At 50.4% G+C, this 24,028-nt stretch overlaps 1 protein-coding gene across 1 annotated transcript in view; it reads left to right on the top strand.

Annotated features, from left to right (window-relative positions):
• Positions 1-24,028, top strand: part of LOC144823941 (SITS-binding protein-like) — a 1,005,701-nt gene that overhangs the window by 841,978 nt on the left and 139,695 nt on the right. The window contains exon 8 of the mRNA XM_078682887.1: positions 5,706-5,827. Within this exon, the coding sequence (XP_078539013.1) occupies positions 5,706-5,827 (122 nt within the window). The remainder of the gene's footprint in view (positions 1-5,705; positions 5,828-24,028) is intronic.

The following is a 24,028-nucleotide window of genomic DNA, read 5'->3' as shown; positions in this document are numbered from 1 at the left end:
GAATATGCTGACACCAGAGTGAAGAGCGTCAGTGCGAAAGTGTAACCGAGCAAGAACGGCCACAGGTCACAGCGGAACAGAAAGCCCTCTCGGAGGACGCAGAGAATCAAAACAGGAAACAACCGACCAAAGAACTGGAAGTCAGGCAAATCTTACAGGGACAGAACACACGGAAGTGAGGGCTAGATGCTAGAACGCAAAGTGGCGTTCCGTTGGTGTAATGCGTCTTATATAGCGCCCAGCCGATTAGAACTACTTCGCGAGTGGGACCTCGGGGCATGACAGTGGACTTCGGGCTGTTTGATGCCTGCGTTACTTCTCTCCGGACAAGAGGGAGTACTCGTACTACTCGCATGTCCATAGATCCTACTCTCGCATAGATTATTTATTTGCTTCTAGTGATCTCCTTCGCGACACTCTAGGGGTTGATATGTCTGACATCTCTCTCTCCGATCACGCCCACGTTGAATAACTGCTGCAGGACCCGTCCGCATGCCCTATCCGAGAACGGAGATGGTGCCTCCCGCCGAGTATTCTTTGGGATGCGGCGGACGTTGAGGACATTAGGGGGGCCATTGTCTCTTACTTTGAGAATAACGATCTCCCTGAAACACCCTTTCCAGTGGTCTAGGACGCCTTCAAGGCTACCATATGGGGGCATACCACATCCCTTTCAATCGCAAGGGCACACGAGGCGCGTGCACTGGAAGACAAGCTTACGGGAGACTTGAAGTCAGCGGAAATACAGGATCAGGGTTGCTCTACTCGGCGAACGAGACAGCAGCTCGCTAATCTTAGAGGGCAGCTCAGGCTGATGCGCGCAAATAGGGCGGAGAAATCCCTCCTGGCACTGAAACAAAGGTATTTTGAAGGGGGGGACAAGGTGGGAAAGCTGCTGGTGAGGAGGCTGAGAGCCCGAGCCGCGAAAGTGCATATAGCGAATGTTCAAATGCAAGATGGGTCCAGAGTTATGGCGGCAAAGGATAAGTGTCGGGTTTTTCGGGACTATTATATGGTGTTATACACGGAGGAGAAACCACCTCCGGAGCTGGTGGATGAGGTGCTGGGGCGCTACGGGGGTGCGACGCTGCACCCACAACACGCGAAGGAGCTGGAGGAACCGATCGTGCAAGAGGAGATAGCTTCGGCGGTCCGTGAGCTTCCCTTGGGGAAAACGCCAGGTCCTGACGGGCTTCCTCTATCCTTCTATCGCATCTATCAGGCGCAGCTAGGCCCCTACCTTTTTCGTCTGTTCATCTCCTTCACGGAGGAGGTGGGGCCGTCCCCTGATATGGGGCTAGCGGAAATTGCCTTAATCCCGAAACCTGGAAAAGATCCCTCACTATTCGCGTCGTACCGCCCGATTGCTCTGCTGAATACGGACTTTAAAATCTACACCACATTGCTAGCGAAGCGAATGGGACCTCACATGCCGGGCTTGATAGACCCTGATCAGGTGGGCTTCATTCACGGTCGTCAGGGGGCGGACAACGTACGCAGGGTTGCCCATCTAGTGGGGAAGGCTCACCACTGGAAGATCCCAGCTTGCCTTCTCTCGCTGGACGCAGAGAAGGCGTTCGATCGGGTGGACTGGTCCTTCCTAAGGGCGGTGCTGTGCAGGGTAGGGCTTGGCCCGAAGATGATCACTAGGATCATGGCTCCATACCTTGCACCGCGGGCCAGGATACGTGTTAACGGGCAGCTCACGGAGCCGATTAACATTGGGAGGGGTACCAGGCTGGGCTGCCCGCTTTCGCCCCTGTTATTCGCCCTGGCAGTGGAGTCCCTAGCGGATATGATACGGCGGGACCCTAATATCCATGGCATCCCTCTAGGCGGCCAAGACAACAAAGTAGCGCTCTTCGCAGATGACCTTATCCTTGCACTCACACAGCCCAGAGAGTCCCTACATACAGCGCTGTGCCTTTTTGAGCGTGCCTCTGGCCTGAAAATTAACCACAGCAAGTCCTGGGCACTCAGCCTCACTATCCCGCAATCAGAAATCCCCTACTTAGAGCAGCTAGCCCCTTATAAATGGTCGACCCAGCACATCCGGTACCTGGGCCTACAATTGACCCCCTCGCTGGACGGCTGGACGCAAGTCAACTGGAAAGAATATCGGCGATCGGTCCTCGAGGACTTGCGGCGGTGGAAACTGCTTGTACCGTCCTGGCTAGGCAGAATCAACGCCGTCAAGATGTCCATCCTGCCCAAAATCCTGTATTTATTTCAGTGTCTTCCCACCCCTATACCGCTGCATAGCATAAGAGGCCTTCAGCGAGATCTAACCAACTTCATTTGGGGGGGGAAGAGGCCTCGCTTCTCTCAAGCTCTCCTGATGGCTCCTCGGGATCGGGGGGGGTCTGGCCTGCCCCAACCTGGTGGAGTATTACTGGGCTGCACACCTTCGGTACATAGTGGAGTGGGGTGTAACGGAGAGCGAGAAGGGGTGGCTCCACATGGACAGGGCCGTGACCGGGCGCACCATTTGGAATCTGGCGTGGAAGCCTAGGGCGGGGCGGTCTCCGAGCGCATACTTGGCGGTGCCCACGAAAACAGTGCTGGAGATATGGGACAGAATAGCGGTGCGTAAGGGCCTTACAACCTTTCCGTCACCACACACCCCTATCGAAGGGAATCCAAATTTTCCCCCGACACATCGGACTAGGGCTTTCCGCAAGTGGCCTCAGGGCAACTGTAGGGTGCTCACGGATCTGTTTGATGGAGGCTCCCTCAAGACTTTTGCGGACTGCAGGGAGGAATTCCGAGTGCCGCCTGAGGCCGGACTGCAATACGCTCAACTGAAACACTGGGTGCTGGCAGATAACACATATCAAGCGGCCACACGTGCCTTTACTCCGTTTGAGCAGTTAGCTCGCTCCTTTACGGAAAGGAAGGGACTGATCTCCAAAATGTATAAGATTCGACAGCACCCGCATACTCCGCCCTCCCAGACATACCAGCAGCGCTGGCACTCCCTCTCGGGAGTAGACATAACTTCGGCACAGTGGTCAGACTATGGCGTGACATACCCCGAATTTACCGTAGTGAATCGCAACAGGAGAATGCATATAAAATGATGACTCAGTGGTATTACACACTGCAGCGGTTGCATAGAATGTTTCCGACCTCTTCTCCTGAGTGTTGGAGGTGCCGGTCTGCGACTGGGGATTTCCTGCATATATGGTGGACTTGTCCCTCGATGACCCTCTTCTGGAAGGAGGTCTTGAGTCACATCAGGGGGGTACTGGGGTTTCCTCTGCCTGAAGCCACTTGCTCACTATTGCTGGGTATCAAGCCTGCGGGATTGAGGGCCCTCACCCGGAGCGACTGGGCGCTGGCGCTTCAAATGCTGGGAGCTGCTAGGCAGCTCATTGCTTTATACTGGAAAAAGGCGGAAGCTCCGCCCATAACTGCGTGGTTTGTGCGCCTCTGGCATGTCATGACAATGGAACTTCTCACAGCCCGGCTGCAGGCCCGAGATGTGCATTTCAAAGCGGTGTGGCAACTCCTGGTGAAGTATCTGTGCGCAGTAGAGCATGCGCGTCACATGCCCCCTAAGCTCCGGGTGCTGCGATTAGTGGAGGATGCAGTGGTTCCCCCTGACCCAGGCAGACTGCTGGCGCGAGGTCTTGGTGTGTGAGACCTTGAATACTCTCAATGATACTGACTGCTCAGATAGCGACGTGATGCCCTTTCACCTCCCTCCTCTACCCCCCTCTTGGCGCTTTACGACTCCTCTCTCTTCTAGTCTTCTCTCTTTGCTTACTCATACTGTCCTCTCTGCTCTGCTGTCCTCTTTCCTGACATTCTATTGAAGTTTTGACCCTCTTGGTCTTATAGTTCTAACCCTTTGGGTTTAATGGTTCCAGATGTTCTTGGGACCGGGTCATCTTAGGCGGTGACTACGCAGAGCCTGTTGACTGATTATGACGCGACCGGCCCTGATGGGTTGTAGGTGAAACGCTGTGTACAAATCTTTAGATTGAGCATTGTCGACGTTACCCCATTTTCTCATGCTATAACGCGGCCGGCCCTGCTGGGTTGTAGGCTTAATGCTGTGTACTAGTCACCCTATTGCTACTCCCTGTTATGGGGGTGAAATAAAAAAGATTTGACAACAAAAGGAGCGCTGCATGGCCGTGACCCGCGTACTATCGAAAGAAGCACTGTGTATGCACATTCACCGTCGTTGGCCGGTATTTCAAGGATATGCAGATTTGCCTCCCCGTAATCACCGCTGTGGTCCAGGACCTTCGGGAGCCTTGGGCGTGTCATCCCCAATGTCAGGGAGAAGCCACGCTGGGATTGGTTCCCACCCAGGGAGTTACCCGGCAACAAGGGGCTCGTCACCGAGAGGAGCTGGGCCCATTAAGGAAGAAGCGGGGCGTTACCATTCAACCCAGGCGCATTCCAACGGACAGCTGCGGCACCTGGGACTGCTTGGCTCGGACTCAGGGACGGAAGGTGTGAGAATGCGCCGGAGTCAGGTACCTACCCAGGCGGGCGCTTGCGTTGCCACAAGCGGGACTGTGGGGGCTGCCTGCACCGCTTAGCGGGCCGACTGGGAACACTGCGTTAGTAAACGCGGAACTGCCCTTGTTCAAAAGTGGACTGCCCGGGACTGCCGAAAGTGAACAGCCTAAGGCATTTGGACTCACACTCTTACACACTGCTGGGATCTGTGTGGCCTCGATCGGAACACCCTTTCTGAATACCTCAGCGCCTCGCAACTCTGCATTGGGTTTAAGATCGTCGTTGTGGGGAGGATCACCATTCCGATATTGTGGACTGTCGGGCACTGTTATTCCACCTCTGTGGGTTGGAGGCGAGCATTACCGTATTACCCCCTAGTGGGAGCCCAGAGGAGTTTTCTGCACTGTTTTGCCCTAGTTGTGAAGTACTGTCCTCCAAAGAAAATAGTCTCACCAGTACCGCGAGCAGGACATAACTTACCACGTTTGAGGAACTGTTGTCTGCCCCAGTACTCCCCACCTAAGAGACAGTCTCTACCAGCCTAATTTTTGGGACAGAGCCCCCAGACTCACTTCCCTTGATGTTATTTGCTCCACAGACCTTCTTTCTGAAAATCCGTCCTAACTGTATATTGGATTCCTACCATTTTCTTCTTGACCTTGCATAATTTGTAGATAAAGACAAATTCTATTTTTTTTTTATATAAAACTGGTGTAGTGTCCTTTTGTGAGTGCTTTTACTATGTCACTGTCAGTGGGGGTTGCACAAATACTTTTACACATTGCCTCTTAAGTTGCGCCTTCCTACTTTGTGCCAAGCTACCCGGAAGCGATGGTCCCTACTTGGACTAGGGTGCATACCCCTGCCAACTAGAGACCCTGGTTCTAACACCCCTTGAGACATTGCTTATGTTATACCTTCCAAATCAGGGGCATCCCCAAGCTTACCTTATACAGTGCGGCCCACGCCCAGAGTTCCAACATACCCAATAAGGATAATTTACAGATTGTGAATTTTCTGAAAGAGCTACCACGAAAATGGGTAAAAACAAACTGGCCAATTGAGAAACGTATGGTAAGCATGAAATTACCCAATGAGAACCGTACCATGAATATTTTTGATTGTAAGAACATGTGCATATTTGTGATTAATATATCAACACCTCATCTGTGTATGTTTTAAACTGATGCCAACCATTAAAATACACATGCATTTTCGTTTCTTTAAAGGAGGATCTCTTGCAAACGAACTAATGACTGATGAGGAACTTTTTATCCGCTGGTTGCAGATTGCTACGTTTCTTCCTGTGATGGTTTTCCAAACTCCACCTTGGGTCTGTTGTGATGATTGGGTATGTAAATTTACAGGATTGTATTAGTTTCATTTCATGCCATTTTAGATTTGTGTTTAGGAGGATGCAACTTAAAATTAAAAATGTAAATGTACAGTTAAATTGAGGTGAAGCTATAACACACACATTTAGTCAGACTATGTTTAAACACTTGGAACTTCAGATTAGACACTCAAATGTTATAAACATTGTAAATTGCCACAAATGTGTGCCTATTTTCAAGCACAGGATCACCAACTTGAAACTCTTCATGAACTGGGAACCAGGTTTTGGACAGTTCATCACAACTAGTTTTCCTCCCTCTTGTCATGGAGGGACCTAGGGACTTCTCTAGAGGCCAGCAGGTGGCATTCCAGCCCGACGGGTCCACGAAACCCTTGCCTCTACCACCCAAGCCGCTTCCACCCCCACATTTAGAGATTCTTGTATGACTGGTTTTCATCTTGTACAACTGATCCACTTTTAGCGATGAGCAGTGACTTTTCTCCCTGCACCTGGGAGCATTTTGCTTTTTTGCATCCTGAAACCTCCGCTGACGGTCCCAGACAGGAACACACTTTGACAAAGAAAATAGGTCTGGGCCGTCTGCCAGCCTTTCAGCAATTCTTCTTTTGTTTCGTCATAGTTTTTACAAACGTTTGTTGTTTGGGAAGCTGCAGGGAGTTTGTCAATCTAAGTAAAACCATTGACTAAAGATGCCGTACCTCATAGTGAATTTAGCTAATGGCTAGTAAAAGTGGTTAGTAAAATCAAAAGGTTTGGGCTAACACACACATACAAGATCTAATTGTTGTAGCATTGATATAGAAAGAAAGACAGAAACAAACAAACAAAGAAGGAAAAAGGAAAAAGAAAAAGAAAGAAGGCATAAAAGATTTAAAGAAGGAATAAAGACAAGAAAGACCCCCTACTCAATGCTGTGTGTTATAGTGGGCAGAAGCAAAATTTGACTGACACATCAACAGACCAATGGATGAAGAAAGGCAATAAGTATATTATCCAATTAATTTTTTTATTAAAAGGTTTTGACTAAAACCAGATCTAGAAATCATTGTCTGGCAGACTCCCCAAAATAGGTGAGACTTCCGCCAATGTGATTTGGATCCCCGTAGTAGTTGAATTATTGCCTCAACTGTTGCTGACACTAGGGCCAGCTGTGCCTCTGTCATCAGAAACCTGGCAGTACCTCTACCTGTAAATGAGACAAGGGACCCATGAGTTTAGCAATGCTGAAGAACCATTGAGTTAAGGCTGTTCTCCTGCCCACCAACTCTAATGATGCCTAAAGAGCTTAAGGCTGCACGCCCCCACATCAGGCGTCGTCAGGGAATGAAGCACTATATAAATGTTATAAAGCTATTAAATACACAAATGTAAAATGCAACATTATAGTATACATCCCAAATGAAAGCATGGATGACAAAATTGAAAGCTATGAATAGTTTTGTTAAAGATAACAATAAGTGACCATGAAGTTATACTCAGGTGTCCTATTTATTTCTTAGTAATTTTAAGATACATGCACATTGCTTTGTGAGGACCTTTTTAGGCATAATCGGTACACTTTGTCAGTTTAAAATGTACATATCATGAATTACTTTTGGCGAAAGTTATGCCTGTGCTCTTGAATAAGGACCCATCTACTCTCTTGAGCACCCAGTGCTCAGGAAAATTCCTTGTGTCTAAATATTGGACCTAATTTCTAAACAACTCTGCCATGGCCAGTTCCAAGCCCAGCTGTGAAAGGAGGAGGGTTATGAGTGTAGCAAGTGCTCTACTACTGCCGGTTTTGAATCAGGTCCTGAGCTCGGGAGTTTTTCCACTAACCTGGAAAAAGGCCTGTATTCGGCCTTTGTTGAAGAAGCCCAAGCTAGACCCCTCAGATGAGAAGAGCTACCGTCCCATTTCCTGCCTGCCGCTGCCAGCCAAGCTAGTGGAAAAAACCATGAACGTGGAATTATCCGCACATCTAGAGACATGGCATAATCTTGATAGCACCCAACATGGCTTCAGGGCAAATCATTCCACGGAAACTGCCCTGCTGATGGCAGCGGAAGAAATCCGGATGGGAATGGATCAGGTAGGCAGGGTCACGTTGATTCTATTGGATTTAACAGCGGCCTTTGACACCATAAACCATGAGGTACTTATCCAACGGCTGCAGGATATCGGTGTCAAGGGACTAGCGTTGGATCTCCTCTCCTCTTTTCTGTCGGACAGGGAGCAAGTTGTTTCCTGGAATGGCCATCAGTCAGACATCTTTACTCTACCGGAGGAGTTCCTCAGGGCTCTGCGTTATCTCCTACCTTGTTTAATATTTATGTCTCCCCTCTGGCCAAGATAATAAAGAACCTTGGGTTTTAAGCTGGTGTCATACGCTGATGACACTCAGCTGATTGTCTCCATGTCCCAGTCTGTAGACGTCAAGCCCGCTGATTTCGCCGGCTGTATGTCGGCTGTCATGCAGTGGATGAACTCTAATTTTTTTTAACTGAATACAGAGAAGACAGAAGTCCTAGAATTTGGACAGAAAGCTTCCATCTGGAACCATAACTGGTGGCCTACGACGGCCAGAGCCTGTCCGGTACCAGTGGTGAAAGCAAGGAACCTTGGGTTCATTTTTGACAAAGATCTGGCTTGGAAGTCCCAGGTGAACCAGGTAGTGTCTGCATGTTTCTTTGTGCTTAAAGGGCTGAGAAAGATCTTGCCGTTTATCCCTTACCATCTTAGGAAAACGGTTTTAATCGCCACTATCTTTTCAAGAATAGATTATGGCAATGCCCTTTATTTGGGAGCAGGGTGTGCACAATTGGCCAAACTCCAGTCCATTCAGAATGCCTCTGCCAGATTGCTACTCAGTCTGCCCAAATACCATTCTACTTCACAGGCCATCAGGCAGCTACACTGGCTTCCAGTCCAGAGTAGGATTGACTTCAAAGCGCTGTGCTTAGTGCACAAAGCACTGGCGGGAGGGGGGGGCCTCCGATCTCCAACATCTATTTTCAAGGTACACGCCAACCCGTCCACTGAGGTCTGCCTCTCGCGGGCTGGTTTTGGTGTCTAAGATTAACAGACAACGTTGGGGAGGGAAGAGCTTCTCACATCTGTCCTCGAAGCTTTGGAATGCATTACCTCAACAGGTAAGGCAAATCCCCAATCATTTGCGGTTCAGGAAGGAAATTAAAACATGGCTCTTCACTAAATAGGATAGTGGCAAGTTCTTCAGCATGTTACTCTACACAGCGCCAAGACGCCTCGGCATTAGTGCGCTTTACAAATACCAGCACTCACTCACTCACTCACTCAGCAAGCTACCCCACCATGTAAAGAATCCTTGCTACAGAAACATCAACCAAAAGGCATCCCGGCCACAGGGAGAGAGGAATCTCCTTCACATAGAGCTATGATGCCTTGTGATGAAAGCTGGAAATCTCTAGCATCCACAAAGTTGACCCACCAGCGTTCGAACAAGACCATCACCATTGGGACATGGGACGTGAGGCCCATGTACGAAACAAGCTACACAACCCAAGTGGCAGGGAAGATGAAAAAATTCAACCTTGCCCTTCTTGGCATCAGCAAGACCTAATGTACATAGTCCAGACAGAAAAGACTGGCTTCAGGAGGAATACTGATATATTCTGAACACGAGGAAGAGAACATTTCACACACTCAGGGAGTAGCAATGATGCTACGCCAGCAGCCAACGAAGCTCTGATTGGATAGGAAGCCCACAGTCTCAGAATCATCACAGTGACCTTCCACAAAAAGAAAAAGACAATCAACATGAATGCGATCCAGTGCTACGCACCAATAAATTACAGCAAAGAAGAGGAAAAAGACCAGTTTTACACAGACTCCAGTCCATCCTGGAGAAATGCCTTGAGAGAGACCCAAGACAACGTGACCAGACCATTCAACAGAGACTCAGATCATCCATGTCAGCATTGCCAAGAGATTCCAGAGGTCCATGCAGGATGTGAAAGTGTTGAGAGCAATGGATGTGTTGTCAGACCATCACCTTGTAGTGGCCAGACTGAAGCTAAAGCTGAAGAAAGCATGGATGGAACTGACAAACCAAAACTGGCGATATAACACCACCCTCCTCAAAGATAGAAATGGAGTGAATGCTCAGTCCCCCTCAGTAACAGGTTTCAAGTCCTGCAAGAACTAGAGGATGACAGAGACCCAGCAGAAAGTCAGTGGGAGAAGATCAAAGAAACAGTGACTTCAAACTGCCAGGAGGTACTGAGCCCCAAGAAACACCAGCATAAAGCATGGATCTCTACCGAGACTATTTGCAAAATCTGAGAGAGAAATGAAAGATAGCTGCTGTCAACAATAGCCAAACAATAGCAGAAAAAGCAAAAGCTCAAGGCGAATGCACCGAAACCAAATAGGAAGCAAAGAGAATCTTAAAAGCAGACAAGTGAACATTCATTGATGGTCTTGCCACAGAAGCCCAAGGATCAGCAAGCAAAGGAAACTTGAAAGAACTCTAGTACATAACAAGAAAACTCTCCCGCAGATACAGCATGCCAGAAAGACCTGTTTAAGAGAAAGCTGGGAAGACAATCATGGGTACCAAAGGCCAACAACGAAGATGAGTGGAGTGCTTTGAAAAACTGCTGAGCCAGCCTGTGCTTCATTGTCTACCTGGCATACAGCCATCTGACTAGGACTTGCCAATCAACTACAGCAGACCAACCATAGAAGAAATATAGCAAGCCATCAAACATCTGAGAATTGGGAAGGCAGCAGGGCCTGACTACATTCCTGCAGAGACACTGAAGGCAGATATTGAAATATCAGTAGACATGATTTACCCATGTTTGGAATGATCTGGGAAGAACTAAGCGTGCCATCAGACTGGGAGGAAGGATATCTCATAAAGAGCTCCAAGAAAGGTGACCCGAGTAACTACACAAACTACAGAGGGAAAACTACTCTATTAACCCCCAGCAAAATATTCCAGAGTCATCCTGAACAGAATGTAGGAACACGTCAACGCTCAGTTACAAGACCAGCAAGCCGGCTTCAGCAAAGATAGATCCTGCACAGACCAGATCGCAACTCTGGTCATCATTGTTTTGATGAGCAGTCGATGAAATGAAACTCCCCCTCTATGTTAACTTCATCGACCATGAGAAAACAGTTGACTACGTGGTCAGAGAAACCCTTTGGAAGCTTATGCACCACTACGGTGTGCCTGATAAACCCAAGAGTCAGGAACTCTTACGAAGGAATGACAAGCAAGATGATCCATGGAGGACAATTCCCGGATGCCTTCCAAGTGAGGACCAAAGTCTGCGAGGGTTGTTTGCTCTAACCTTTTCTGTTCCTGTTGGCTCTAAACTGTATCATGAAGAGATCCACAGCAAGGAGAAGAAGTGGGATCCAATGGACACCTAGGACGAAGCTCGATGACCTGGCCCTACTCTCCCACACCCATCTGCAGATGCAAGAGAAGACGGATAATGTGGCAGCCAAGTCAGTATACCGTGGCCTCAACGTCCACAAGGAAGAAGCCAAGATTCTGAAGGCTGACACGGCCAGCACGACTGTAGTCACTCTGGTAGGTGATGCACTGGAAGAGATTAATGCTTTCATCTTCCTGGGCAGTGCCTTAGACAAACAAGGGCTGCCTTCATTCAGCTAAAGAAGATCTAGAGCGCCAAGGACCTAATGCTGCAAACCAAGATCAGGCTTTATAACACCAACATGAAATCAATCCTTCTGAATTTGAGCAGAAACATGGAGAACAACAGTGACCACTACCAACAAAACCTAGACCTTCATCAATATGCTGGCCAAACTGTCTCAAGTAAACGGTTTATGGCAGCTGACTTTCCAACTTCCTGCTCATGAAGAAAACCCCAAAAGACGCTAGGGCTGGATAGGTCACACCCTCCGCAAGCCTGTATCAAACACCGCCAGGCAAGCCCGATCCCGGAACCCTCAAGTTAAATGGAAAAGAGAAAGGCCAAGAATCATCTGATGCCGAAGCCTTGAGGCTTACTGCAAGGCGATGGATTACACCTGGAGTCAGATTGAAAGAAAATCCCAGGACAGAGATGGCTGGAGAGTCTTGGTTGATGGCCTATATGTCATGAAGGGCAATAGCATAAATAAGTAAGTCATTTTTTAACATGAGAGGGCTCCTCAGCCTTTCCCCATAAAAGACAAAAGGCTGATAGCAATATTCTTTGTCAGATGTGTGCATGATGTGAGGGTCATCAGGTTAGATGTTATCATCTCAGAGTGAATTGAAGGAAATAAAGGCATTTTGAGTCATGCCTCTTCCTCATAAAAGCATCAAATGTGAACAGCAAGGTACTCTGGGCTTATGTCCTGATTCTAATGCAGGTCTCTTCCCTGAAGATACGCCTTCTCTAATGACATACAACTAAGATTCTCTCTCACTTTGTCTCTCACTCTAACATCACCTGGCACACTGCTCAATCATGGGCTTTAGTCAAGTCTCAGTTGTATTTCTGCAATGCACTATAATTAGGCATCTCTAGAAGAAAAATTGCTAAACTGTAGGAAGCCTAAAATGATGCAGTACAATTGACATGTGGCCTTAGTAAAAGATACCAAATTACCTTAGGCAGATGGAATACATTAGAAGTGCCTAGAGTCCAGAATTCATGACATATTTCCTTGCATTATCCATGAATGCCTCCATCTTACTGTGCCAGACTACATCCAGGACATAGTAACTAGCAAGTCCTGAAAACATTTATGTTATGTTATATTTATTTGTAAACTGTGATATCATCCTTGCACTTCGCAGATATTGAGCTAGCTCTTGGACTGGGAGGTGTATTGCCTCGAACAGCCAATCTTCATAAGGAATTCCAGCAGAGGAGGAGGTTAGGATGTGAGATGAAAGGTTGTTTCAAGCTTTAGGGGTATAAGAAGGATTGACCCCCGGATCTGCTTTTGTGGATCTCTGTAACGTGTGCTTGTAATTTTCTGGCAGATTGGTGGAAATGTATTCAGTTGTTCAGGTAGGCTGGGCATGTGTTGTGTAGTGCTTTGTATGGGTGGGTGAGAGGTTTGAATTGTGCATGCTTGTGAATAAGGAGTCTAACAGCTACAGTCTGGATGGTCTGCAGTCTCTCTGTGAGTTGCTTCTTGATTCCTGCATTGCGAGTTTCCATATTCTGATCAGATGATGATGTAGGCTTGTGAGACCGTCTATCTGGTGTTGTCTGATAGCCGCTTATAGATCTTTCTCAGAGTGTGGAAGCAGGTTGCAGTTACATCGGTATGATCCAGACATTCCTTGCTTGTGGGGTGGGTCCAAGGTTAATCGGCCACTAGGCATAGTCCCACGGCGAAGCATCCTTTCTGAAGATCACCACTTGTTGGTGCTCAGCTTTAGGTATTTGGACTTCTTCCAGGTAGCCACTTCAGCCATGCGGGTGGTGAAGTTGTTCTTTGTATTGGGTGATTTGCATGACAGAGACCTTAAGAACTAGGTCATTATCGTTCTTTACAAACTGCATACAGGGGAGAAGGGATTAAAGATGTTTGGGGAGTCCCAGGGCTCACCTCTGTGGCAATTGTCCAGACCCTCTTTGCACAGACGAAAATAATCGAAAGAATGAGCTAAAACATAACTATTCTAATACTCTAAAGGCCTGCGTTCCTATCTCAGAGCCTTGAGGCAGCATTGGTGGTAGAGATGCTACATAAATATTGTGATTAGTTGCACCTAAGGCAATAATTTTGAAGGAGTGTGACCTGGAAGAGCATGGCAGCAGTTGCATAACACTTTGCTCCCAGGCCCATGTACCCCTAAAACCCACCAGTAGTAATATCCTGCTGCAACTGCCAACCCCCTACCCATCTAACACTTATCTGAGAGTCTCCCTGCTGTGATCCGGAGAAAGGTACACAGTAAGCGACCGCTCAGATCCCAACAGATTGGGACGGCTGACTGAGGGCGCGAGCCAGCACCAAGATGGTGGTGGCCTCCGATAAGAGTAAAACCCATAGGCCCCAGTGACGATCCGACCACATATGCCTACTTTATTGGATCTGGTAAACAGATGTGTGGAGGAACACTGCAGGAGCACCAGGGATTGACAGAGGGGCCGCAACAGGAGTCAGAGGGAGATGTCAGCCCCATCCCCCTGCGAGGTAAAAAAAATAACTTTTGGACACTTCAGGGGACAAAAGGGGTGAGGAACATGAGAGATAAAGAGCAGGGTCCCCCCTCTACTTTTCTGGAAGCAAATGATCCCCCTTTTAGGTTTCGACCTGGCGAAAACTTTTGTCAACAGTATGGTGGTCTTGAATCCGCCCCTTCTTCCATTGGCTAGCTCCATAAATGGAGGTTAGTCATTGGAAGAAAGAGGCGTCCGTCATGCACCGAGGCGATTCGTGGGCGTTTCTGTCGAATTTTTCTCATCCCGCCCCTTTGTGACGTCATCCAGGCGGTGGGCGTTTTTTTTTTTTTTGTATGGCCATGTTGGTTTCATTTCCAACGTGTGCCTTGCAGGGGTGGGCTGCGCGATTAGAGTTGCTGGCAGGTATCCTCCCCGCCCCCCCTCCCACTGTCCGTGTGCCGTCCCCGCCCGCCCCCCTCCCACTGTCCGTGTGCCGTCCCCGCCCGCCCCCCTCCCGCTGTCCGTGTGCCGTCCCCGCCCGCCCCCCTCCCGCTGTCCGTGAGGGGCCAAAATCCAGTTCCTTCACTCGATTTCTCCCAAATACCAGTGGGTTAACGAGTGACAGCTCCCTGGTCTGCGGTCCCGGGCACCCTTCCAGCAGCAGTCTGTCTTCTGTGCCCCGGCATGGCGGTGTCAATAAACGGACAGCCAATGGAGGCCTCCGGCACACAGACGATGGCTGACCCAGAGACACCCCCCGCAGCAGCCTCAGCCCTGCAGGGGCCGAGTGACCGCCAGCAGCCAAGGTGCTTCCAGCGCCGGCGCAGGTTTATTCCTGGCCGGCCCTGGCACCGCGGGCGGTATTTACCGCCTCACTGTAAGAGGATAGGGCCAGGCAGGGCTCAGCCGGGTGCAGGCCGTGCCGTCAGCAGGTGGTAGAGCCCTGTGAGTCCGGTCCAAATACTCCCTCCACTTGCAGCCCCTATGTGTATCCTTCCACCACAGAAGTTTTGGAAGGTCCGAAGAGGCTTTCGTCACAACAGAAGGTGGCAAACTGTCTCTTTCTTAAGTGAGGGTCTCTGTGCAGGTTGAGGGAAGCCCCAATGCATTATCTATAGACAGGGAAAGCATATGTGACCCTAATAGCTTATCCTAAAGTGCGATGTACTCCAGGCTCCTTGTCAGACACTGCTTGCTATTTTATAGCGCCTACTGCAAGCAGTACTGAGTGGTACATGAGCGCTGCATGCTGATCATGCCTCTCTGCATGGTGACGTGCATGGTGCGTATTACCAAGGCACCCGATAATATCACAATGCCACCTGCGTTACTGGTCCACCGACTCTGAACAAGAGACCTTCTGGAAGGCAGAGGACCAAAATTCGGAAAAATGCAGCAAATGGCCTCGCAGTGCCACGGCCCTCCCGTTATTCCCCATTCCAAATCTCTTACTCGTAAATACCGGTATATGGGTCAGAATACCATATAATAACGGTCACACAGGGCTCAGCATTACCGCTCCATTTGATAGGCCATCTAGTAACAGGCCCCATAGAAGACGGCATGTGTAAAGACCTGGAAGGCCCATGCAGGGTACCATCTTTGCATTTCCTGTTCAGGTTCTCCCGAACAATCTGGAACATTTTGTCATTTTGATATAGGGGGTCCCCGTGGTTCAGTTTTGAGGGGCTCCAATCGCTCAATCTCCCACTTTGAAAAACCGACAGCATCAAAGGCCGGATCTGGCAGAGGCCCAGCTTGTTAAAGGGGCCGCCCGTTGAGTGATGTCACGATAGGTCTCAAACCCACACAGACATAATCAAAGGGACATTATAGAGTACCTGTGCTTGGTGATTATGAGCGATGCAGGAAGAGTAAAAAGCACTAAGCCGGGCTGCCCCCATCCCCCCTCCTCCAGCCCACCTGCACCTGCAGCGCACAGGCATCACCGACAGGGTGGGGGTAGCAGGCAGGGAGGGAGGACAGTAAGCAGGGAGGGCAGTAGAATGGGCTTCTGCCGAGGGTCTAAAGGCCCTGGGGACGGGGGCAGGGCGAGGACCGGGCAGCATCCATCCAAGGCGGCGCTGCACGCACCCCAGCGGGGCCCGGGGGTCACTGAGCAGCCCCCACCTGAAGAGATCTAGGACCCCCCCCCCCAACACCTGCAGAAGGGACGCGGCATCATGAAGAGGACTCCTGTCACAGAAAGGAGCGATTTTAATGATTTCTATAGCGCCCAAAACAAGTGGAACTGTGCATTGGCGCTTTAAAAAGCACCTGTTCTCTCTGAGAAGAAGCTCTCGGGTGCAGGAGCTCCCTCTGAACGGATCGCCAAGCCCAGCCTAAGAGGAGGGAGCCCCCTCCACGCACCCGCCCGCCCGCCCATCATCCATCACTGCCAGGGAGGGAGGCTGCCGGTGATTAATGGCGGCGCTGCCACCCTGACCGAGCGAGCAGAGCCTGGCATCAGCCCCCCCAGGAGCCATCAAGGCACCCGCTGCCCCAGCAGCAGCCCGTCCCGCTGCAGCAAAGCACCCCCTGCTGCCCCAGCCCCCACCCCTTCCTAGCCCCCCCCCCCCCCCCCCCACCGCATCCGAAACCACCATCCGCTATCACCCAAGCACCCACCCAGCCACTGGGGCACCCGCTGCCCCTTTATCTGTCCTCGCTGGCCCCCAGTACCGCAGCCCTGACACCCCACAATCACCCCTCCCGCCCCAGCATCCACCATTCCCAATAGCACAACACCCACCTGTTGCCTCAACAACCCCCCTGCCGCCGCTGCATAGAGCCCTCTCCTGACCTCTGTGACCCACCCCCTTGTCGCACCTCGCCCCCCACAATACCACCCCCACCCGCCTCGACAGAGTAAGAGCCCGGGAACGCACTCCGACCAGTGACCTGCAGGGGACCCCCAGATGTGCACTGCAGGCCCTGCGCTCATTCAGCTGTTTTACTGGAATTCGAACCTGGGACCGGCATATTACACATGCACAGATCTCCGCAGTCCGTGCATCAACCCGCTCAGCTATCTGAATTGGAAATTTTTACAAGTAGTTAGCGGACAGAGGTCCGCATCAGGTGCACAACCCGCTTGGCTATCTTACCAGGACTGGAATGGTTTTACACGTGGCATTCAGACCTCTGCGGTGAACAGTTGTGCGGTCTGAATGTAGTGGAAACCTGGGAGCTGATACTGCAAGCTCCAAAACTGCCGAACTACCTTGCTAGCACTGGGCCTGCAAATGGTGCACGCATTTCTGCAGCTGGCACTCTTGATTTGCACCGACGCAGTTGAACCCCCTCAGGGCACTCAAAGCTAAGACCTGCACGTTGCACTCGGACCTCCCAGTGGCAGGGGCCCACCAGCCTGTTATACCATGTCATCTACCACGACCCCCTAAGCCCCTTTCACCCAGCCCTTCACTCTTGTGTCGGCTCTATACTTTCCAAACCTTCATTCCAAGACGCCTTCCAGTTACCCCAATCTCTCAGTCCACCTCCCCTTCATTTCCTCCTCCCTGCCTGTCTCTCCTGAGTCCGTCTTCTCGTCTGGTGCCCCTTCTTCCCACCATCAGTTCACGACCCTTCGCCTCACCTACCCCTCCATCACTCCACACAGACCCCCGCTGCATCCCGTCTGTTATTCAGCCCCAGCCCCTGCCGAGCCTCAGCCAGGCTCCCTTCCAACCCTCTCATCCTATCCTTCTCACATCTCCTTCACTTCGTCCCTCCTTCTCTCCACTACCCGCTTTCACTCAGCCATTCTTCCCTCTGCAGCCAGCTTGTCCGGCCCCCTTCCTTCAGCTCTCCTGACGTTTCTTCTCTTCATCTTCTCTTCATCTCCTCCCTCGTCTCCCCCTTCCATTCCGGCCCCTTCCCTTCGTACCCACTTCCTACGACACTCCCTATCCCTACACCCAATAACTCTATCCCTCCCTCGTCCTTGTATACCACGTCCACCATCCGTCCTTGGCGCCCCACCCCCCTCCCTACGACCCCCTCGTCCCTCCTTCACCCCATCTCTTTTTGCCCGCAATCCCCCATTCACAGCATAATCTGAAAAAGTGTGGGCAGAAGGTGAGGTGGGGAGCTAGAAGGGGGAAGGAAGGGAGAGAATCGGGTGCTAGAAAAACTCGAGGAAGATTACTTCATATCATTTTTTACACCTCGGTTTATTTTATTTTAATTGTAACGGATCTTTGTGTAGAGTGCAGAGTAGTGAGTGTGCAGAGTAGTGAGTGTGCAGAGTAGTGAGTGTGCAGGAGAGTGCAGAGTAGGGAGTGCAAGAGAGTGCAGAGTGACTAGGGAGTGCTAGAGAGTGCAGAGTGAGTAGGGAGTGCTAGGGAGTGCTAGAGAGTGCAGAGTGACTAGGGAGTGCTAGAGAGTGCAGAGTGACTAGGGAGTGCAGAGTGACTAGGGAGTGCAGAGTGACTAGGGAGTGCTAGGAAGTGCAGAGTGACTAGGGAGTGCTAGAGAGTGCAGAGTGACTAGGGAGTGCTAGAGAGTGCAGAGTGATTAGGGAGTGCAGAGTGACTAGGGAGTGCTAGGGAGTGCAGAGTGACTAGGGAGTGCTAGAGAGTGCAGAGTGAGTAGGGAGTGCTAGGGAGTGCTAGAGAGTGCAGAGTGACTAGGGAGTGCTAGAGAGTGCAGAGTGAGTAGGGAGTGCTAGGGAGTGCTAGAGAGTGCAGAGTGACTAGGGAGTGCTAGAGAGTGCAGAGTGACTAGGGAGTGCTAGAGAGTGCAGAGTGATTAGGGAGTGCAGAGTGACTAGGGAGTGCTAGGGAGTGCAGAGTGACTAGGGAGTGCTAGAGAGTGCAGAGTGATTAGGGAGTGCAGAGTGACTAGGGAGTGCTAGGGAGTGCAGAGTGACTAGGGAGTGCTAGAGAGTGCAGAGTGAGGAGGGAGTTCTAGGGAGTGCTAGAGAGTGCAGAGTGACTAGGGAGTGCTAGAGAGTGCAGAGTGACTAGGGAGTGCAGAGTGACTAGGGAGTGCAGAGTGACTAGGGAGTGCTAGGGAGTGCAGAGTGACTAGGGAGTGCTAGGGAGTGCAGAGTGACTAGGGCGTGCTAGAGAGTGCAGAGTGACTAGGGAGTGCTAGAGAGTGCAGAGTGACTAGGGAGTGCTAGAGAGTGCAGAGTGAGTAGGGAGTGCTAGAGAGTGCAGAGTGACTAGGGAGTGCTAGAGAGTGCAGAGTGACTAGGGAGTGCTAGAGAGTGCAGAGTGACTAGGGAGTGCAGAGTGACTAGGGAGTGCTAGGGAGTGCAGAGTGACTAGGGAGTGCTAGGGAGTGCAGAGTGACTAGGGAGTGCAGAGAGACTAGGGAGTGCTAGGGAGTGCAGAGTGACTGCTAGGGAGTGCAGAGTGACTGCAGAATGCTAGGGAGTGCAGAGTGACTAGGGAGTGCTAGGGAGTGCAGAGTGACTAGGGAGTGCAGAGTGACTAGGGAGTGCAGAGTGACTAGGGAGTGCTAGGGAGTGCAGAGTGACTAGGGAGTGCTAGGGAGTGCAGAGTGACTAGGGAGTGCTAGGGAGTGCAGAGTGACTAGGGAGTGCTAGAGAGTGCAGAGTGAGTAGGGAGTGCTAGGGAGTGCTAGAGAGTGCAGAGTGACTAGGGAGTGCTAGAGAGTGCAGAGTGACTAGGGAGTGCTAGAGAGTGCAGAGTGATTAGGGAGTGCAGAGTGACTAGGGAGTGCTAGGGAGTGCAGAGTGACGAGGGAGTGCTGGAGAGTGCAGAGTGAGTAGGGAGTGCTAGGGAGTGCTAGAGAGTGCATAGAACTAGGGAGTGCTAGAGAGTGCAGAGTGACTAGGGAGTGCAGAGTGACTAGGGAGTGCTAGGGAGTGCAGAGTGACTAGGGAGTGCAGAGTGACTAGGGAGTGCTAGAGAGTGCAGAGTGACTAGGGAGTGCTAGAGAGTGCAGAGTGACTAGGGAGTGCTAGAGAGTGCAGAGTGACTAGGGAATGCTAGAGAGTGCAGAGTGAGTAGGGAGTGCTAGGGAGTGCTAGAGAGTGCAGAGTGACTAGGGAGTGCTAGAGAGTGCAGAGTGACTAGGGAGTGCTAGAGAGTGCAGAGTGATTAGGGAGTGCAGAGTGACTAGGGAGTGCTAGGGAGTGCAGAGTGACTAGGGAGTGCTAGGGAGTGCAGAGTGACTAGGGAGTGCTAGGGAGTGCAGAGAGACTAGGGAGTGCTAGGGAGTGCAGAGTGACTGCTAGGGAGTGCAGAGTGACTGCAGAATGCTAGGGAGTGCAGAGTGACTAGGGAGTGCTAGGGAGTGCAGAGTGACTAGGGAGTGCAGAGTGACTAGGGAGTGCTAGGGAGTGCAGAGTGACTAGGGAGTGCTAGGGAGTGCAGAGTGACTAGGGAGTGCTAGGGAGTGCAGAGTGACTAGGGAGTGCTAGGGAGTGCAGAGTGACTAGGGAGTGCTAGGGAGTGCAGAGTGACTAGGGAGTGCAGAGAGACTAGGGAGTGCTAGGGAGTGCTAGGGATTGCTAATGGCAATGTAAATGACAATGCCATTTACTTATCTGTTTTCAAAACCAACACATAAATACAAATTTTGTCATTTACAATGCCAATAGCTCTAACTTTTCCAAAGGCGAAACCATTGCATTGTAAATGCTTGTTTTAGATAGCAGGAAATCTTCATCGCCTACCCTGGATATGTGGGACTTGAGACTCAAGGGAGTGCTCTGGCACGGCCTTGGAGCGTGGTGCGAGGAGCACTGTATTGCCTCAGGACACCAAGCCGAATTGCTCTTAAGGGCCGTGGGAGAACTACATTGAAAGCTGGAAAGCAACCAGAGTGAGTTGCAGGGAACACATGAGGAGGTGGACAGTCCCCCAAGCTCCACAATATATTGTGTAGGCTGTACAACTTGAGAGTTGTCCAGAAGTGGGGGAGACAGCATGGCGATAGATGTAGTGACAAACCATGGCCCACAGCATTGAAGAGGAAATGATGGGCTCTTGAGCGCCCCCTGTCCCTTTCCCCTCCAGAAGTGGGAGGCACCCTGCAGTCCAAAATAAAGACTGTAGCACTGGACTTAAATATTCAGCAAGATGATCAGAAGAAGATGGGGGCCCTGGTCTCTAAAAGAGAGGCTTCAATTACCTCAAGGATGCCAATCACAGATAATCTATAGAATGAGGTAAATTATTGACTGAGAGAGTTTGACATCTGGAACACAGAAACGAAGATTCAGAGAGAAGGGCTAGGCATAATTTATATGAATTGTAGGCCTGCCAGAGAAAGTTGAGGGGAAATGCAAGAAAACTTTCCTCGAGACCTGTTTTAAGCAAACAGTTGCACTTGAAGGACTATAACCTTATTTGCTCTCGAGAGGGCCAACAGAATGTCTGCCCTGCCACCACCACCTGGTGCCCCCCCACGACTGGTGGTCGCAAGACTACTCCACTTCGGAATAGGGGCTATGTAGTGTAACAGATAAGATTCCATGAACATCTCATGGCTGAGAATGATAAGGTCATGATATTACAAGACTTCACTGCAGCTGCTCAGCAACAGTGAGAGACAGTCATTGAGGCCAAGCAGAGATATTGAGAAATGGGGGCCCAAATATGCTTTGCACTTCCACTCAAATTGAAGTTGTAGACAGACAAAGAGACTCTGTGTTTTTTACAGATCCACAGGAAGTATAAGACTCCAGGAAAATTCTTCCGCTGCTGCCCCCTCAGTCCCAAAGACTCCTGATACAGGGATTAATACTGTCCCGTCTGGATTATGGTAATGCCCTATATCTCGGAGCTCCTAAAAAGGTGATCTCACAACTCCAAGTTGTACAAAACACAGCTGCACGCCTCCTCACGGGCACGAGCAATCGCTGCTCGGCCAAATCCTCCCTCAAGTCCCTACATTGGTTGCCGATCCAAGGAAGAGTGCATTTCAAGGCCCTCTGCACCACCCACAAAATCCTGCACAAGAAGGCCCCTCCTATATTGAAGGATCTCATCACTCCTCACACAACCAACAGAGCACTCCGTTCATCCCACCTCCACCTCACCTCCACACCCAGGATCAAGAAAGCTCGCTCAGGTGGCCGTCGTTTTGCCTACAACGCCTCCAAACTGTCGAATTTTCTCTCACTGAACATTCGGGCCCAATCTGACATCCTTCCCTTCCGTAAACTTCTCAAGACATGGCTGTTTCCTTAAAACTCCCCCTCCCCCTTCTTCTTCTTCCTCACCAGTTAGGTTAGCCCTCTTTCTATGACCATGCATGCTACATCACATGACCTACCTGGCTTGGGGTTAAAAGTTGTGCACGCCCCTGCGTCCTTGCTTGGTTTCGATCTGGCGTTGGGCTTTACTTCCAGGTCCGGATCTCGTAGAAGCAGCGCTTCTCTGGTTTCCTTTTACTCCCGGGCTCGTGAGTTTCTGTCGTGCCTTCCTTGGATTTTGTCCCGTTCTTGTCTCGCTCTCCCCCTCCCTTTCTTTTGCTCCCTTTGTTGGCAATGTTATTGGGGCTCCGATATCCTTCTTTGACCCCCTCCCTCCTTGATTCCTGGGGAGTCACAGCTGACGCAGACGGCTTGCTTGGGATCTCCGTGTGGCAAAGCGGACCTGCAGCGTCTACTTCCGTGTTGTTTTGCATTCTGTCCACATCGTTGTGTGGAAGCTTTGGATCCTGTTGGCGTTCGAAGGACTTCGAATGTAGCGGCTGCCACTTCACCATATTCCCCTTTCTTTTCCTTCCTGTACCTGGTCCTTTTGGGACATTAAGTAACTATACGGGGGGTTTTTATGTCGGATTATAGTGACTTTTTCCCCCTTTATATTTAACTTCCTGGAGACGTCTTGTGGAGCGCATTTTACTTCACTGTGCTTTTTGGACATAGCACGTTTGTCAGTACGGAAGGATTACAAGGACCCCCCCCTAGAGGGACTGCGCTGCCATCAAGCACTGGTAAGAGTCGTGTTTGTGATTTATATTGCTGCTGGTCATAGACAAGCAAGAGGCTTGGGAAAGAGAGGCTGGGTGTATCATAGAGTGCGCCGCAGCGATAGAATAACAGGGTGTTCTTTGTTATTTCAGGTGCAGATCCAATTGTGACTAACTGTTCTCTGGGGTGTCCATACAGACGTTCATCGCTCTCCAGGATCCTTCTTTCCTCCCTCTCCCTGGGTTCAACAGTTTGCTCTCTGGGTGATTGTCGGAGAGTGACTGTTGAGTGCAGGAGGTGGGTTGGGCCATACATCATTCCCGCAGCGTTCTGGGCGAGGGTGAAACCCAACAACACCCAGGATCAAGAAAGCTCGCTCAGGTGGCCGTCGTTTCGCCTACAACGCCTCCAAACTGTGCAATTCTCTCCCACTGAACATTCGGGCCCAATCTGACATCCTTCCCTTCCGTAAACTTCTCAAGACATGGCTGTTTCCTTAAAACTCGCCCTCCCCCTTCTTCTTCTTCCTCACTAGCGCTGGGACGCTTACGGGCAGCCATGCGCTCTATAAATCTGTAATAATAATAATTAAACAATGGGTGGAGCAGGGCAACCTAAAATGGGAAACCCATTGTTCACAGGGACAGACCTGTAAGACATCGCAGGATGGAAAGATTCTGCTAATTAGACCATCTAGAATCCAATCACAGTGAGAAAGAGACAGAGCAGTTCTGACAGCAGTAACATTATTGAGCGATCCCAAGCGACTATAGCACAAGGAACTTTAAGAGTAGCATTGGCAATGAGTTCAAGCATCTAAGTTTTGCAGAAATCAGAAGAGGGCACCTTCATATGTGTAGTAACACAGGGGATTGATAACAACATGTTGTTACTGAAAAGCTCAACAAAATGCTCCTGAATACACAAATGAGGTGTGGAGGGGCATGAATGAAAGCACGAACAGGCAATAGATGAAATATAAGAGTGGATGAGGGTGCTGAGGTGTTGGGGGTGGACCCGGAGTATCTGGCAGTAACAGCTTGTACTATTGGGAGAGAGATATATGTGAAAAGAAAATAGAGCCAGGGCACAACAAAGTTGTGGACGAAAACCCTCACTCACCCGAGGGTGACATGCTTCTCATTGGGTTCCTCCAACACACGGGGACCGCAAGGTACCCCG

Source organism: Lissotriton helveticus, chromosome 3_1 (assembly GCF_964261635.1).
Source record: "Lissotriton helveticus chromosome 3_1, aLisHel1.1, whole genome shotgun sequence".
Lineage (NCBI taxonomy): Eukaryota > Metazoa > Chordata > Amphibia > Caudata > Salamandridae > Lissotriton > Lissotriton helveticus.
Note: the sequence above shows the minus strand (reverse complement) of the source record. Positions and strands in the feature narration are given on the sequence as shown.